The sequence below is a fragment of the Saccostrea cucullata genome, unplaced genomic scaffold, assembly GCF_032062105.1.
Source record: "Saccostrea cucullata isolate Sc308-1 unplaced genomic scaffold, CSIRO_AGI_Scuc_v1 ctg104, whole genome shotgun sequence".
Classification (NCBI taxonomy): Eukaryota; Metazoa; Mollusca; class Bivalvia; order Ostreida; family Ostreidae; genus Saccostrea; species Saccostrea cuccullata.
This window is the reverse complement of record NW_026931089.1, coordinates 7,528-9,042: the sequence shown is the minus strand read 5'-3', so window position 1 is coordinate 9,042 and position 1,515 is coordinate 7,528. Positions and strand designations below refer to the sequence as shown.

At 44.0% G+C, this 1,515-nt stretch overlaps 1 protein-coding gene across 1 annotated transcript; it reads right to left on the bottom strand.

Annotated features, from left to right (window-relative positions):
• Position 1: 1 nt before the first annotated feature.
• On the bottom strand, positions 2–1,174 carry LOC134231371 (uncharacterized). Its single transcript, XM_062713339.1, has one exon. It carries the CDS (start codon positions 954–956, stop codon positions 27–29), a length of 930 nt encoding a protein of 309 aa, XP_062569323.1. The 5' UTR covers positions 957–1,174; the 3' UTR covers positions 2–26.
• Between the last annotated feature and the right edge of the window lie 341 nt (positions 1,175–1,515).

The following is a 1,515-nucleotide window of genomic DNA, read 5'->3' as shown; positions in this document are numbered from 1 at the left end:
TTTTCAAATACAGTGTTAAATCAAGTCTATTTTTTCACACTTTTCTTTGGTGCTTTTTCCTTTTTTAGTTTTCTCATCTCTTTCTTGAGTTCTTGTTCTTTCTTTTCTTCTGCTTTCCTTTTCTTTTCTTGTAAAATTTCATCTGATGTTAGGAGTCTATGGGAAGTAAGTTTTCTCTTACTTTGCGACTCTGGTCGTGTTTTCTGCTCAGGGGACGGGACATCAAAGAGAGTAGATAATTGGTTATTCCACAAATCTGAAAATTCGTTGTTGACATCACATTCTGGAGTTATGAGTTCAACATTTACACCACCATTTGCAAGATCAGACAGAATTTGTGAGGCGGAAACAGTTTCAGAGAGATTAAAAACTTGATCATCTGAATCGGCCACTGGTGTAATTGGTAAAAAAGGATCTGGATCTCTGGAAGAAGACGGTGCAACTGCAAGTTCACTAACAAAGCTAGAAGTACGCATATCGACTGGTTGATTGGTTTCAAGAGAGATGATGTTATCAGGTTGCTGAAAGTTAGATACAACAGATGAAGTGGTCAACGCAGATGGAATTGGGCTGGGCGCTACAGTTGACTCGGCGGAGAAAGAAATTTGACTTGTTGCCGACACAGAAGGGTCATAGATAGAAGGAATCTGGAAGGATGTGGAGGGAGTCGAGTCGTCAGTAGAAGTCGTCAAAGATGATATGGACTCTGGTTCAGAAGTCACTGTCGATGAAATAGATTTAGAGACGGAAGCACCCTGGTGAGTAGATGTGGCGGACTCAAAAACTTTAGAAGGCGCTAAGGCGTCAGCGGGTATTACAGATCTATCTAAGGGATAGATTCCTGTAGCACGAAAGCCACTTGTAATGTTCTGCTGTGTAAGGGCTCTATCGAAACTTTGTCTGAAAAGACCTGGCCAGGACTTCTTATTGACAATGTTGTCTGGATTACTATTCATATGCTCGGAACAGACACGCTTATATGCTGCTTTCAACGGCCCGTTTATACTTTTATCCAGGGGTTGTAAAAAGTGTGTCGTGTGTGGGGGCAATGCAAGGATATGGATGTCATTCTCGACAGCCGCTTCCAGCAGCCCAATAACTTCGTGGCTGGAATGGCTGTCGAGAATAAGAAGCTAGGGACAGTGAGGACCGCAGTTGGGCAAAAAAACCTGGTGAAACCATTCCTCGCCCAGAATGTCATCCATCCAAGCCCTTGCCTGGTAGGTGAATACTGTTCCTGGAGGTGCATCCTCAACCCCCCAAGACTGAAGGCACCTTTTTGTTTTCCCTCGTACAACAACCATTGGAGGCATAGAACTGCCGCTAGCATTCACACAAAGTAGGGTAGAAATAGATTCGCGACTGTTTGATGTCCTTCCGGGTACTTTGGTCCCCTTCCTAGCACACATGGATGATGGCTGGTGCTCCATCTGGAAGCCAGTTTCGTCAGCATTCCAGATGGCTTCAGGCTTGCTCTGTATATTCAGATCAGTTACAATCTTTGACAGGGTGTCA

Bases quoted from the DNA above. Each gene is read 5' to 3' on its own strand.
- LOC134231371 (XM_062713339.1), bottom strand. From the start codon at position 956: ATGAATAGTAATCCAGACAACATTGTCAATAAGAAGTCCTGGCCAGGT.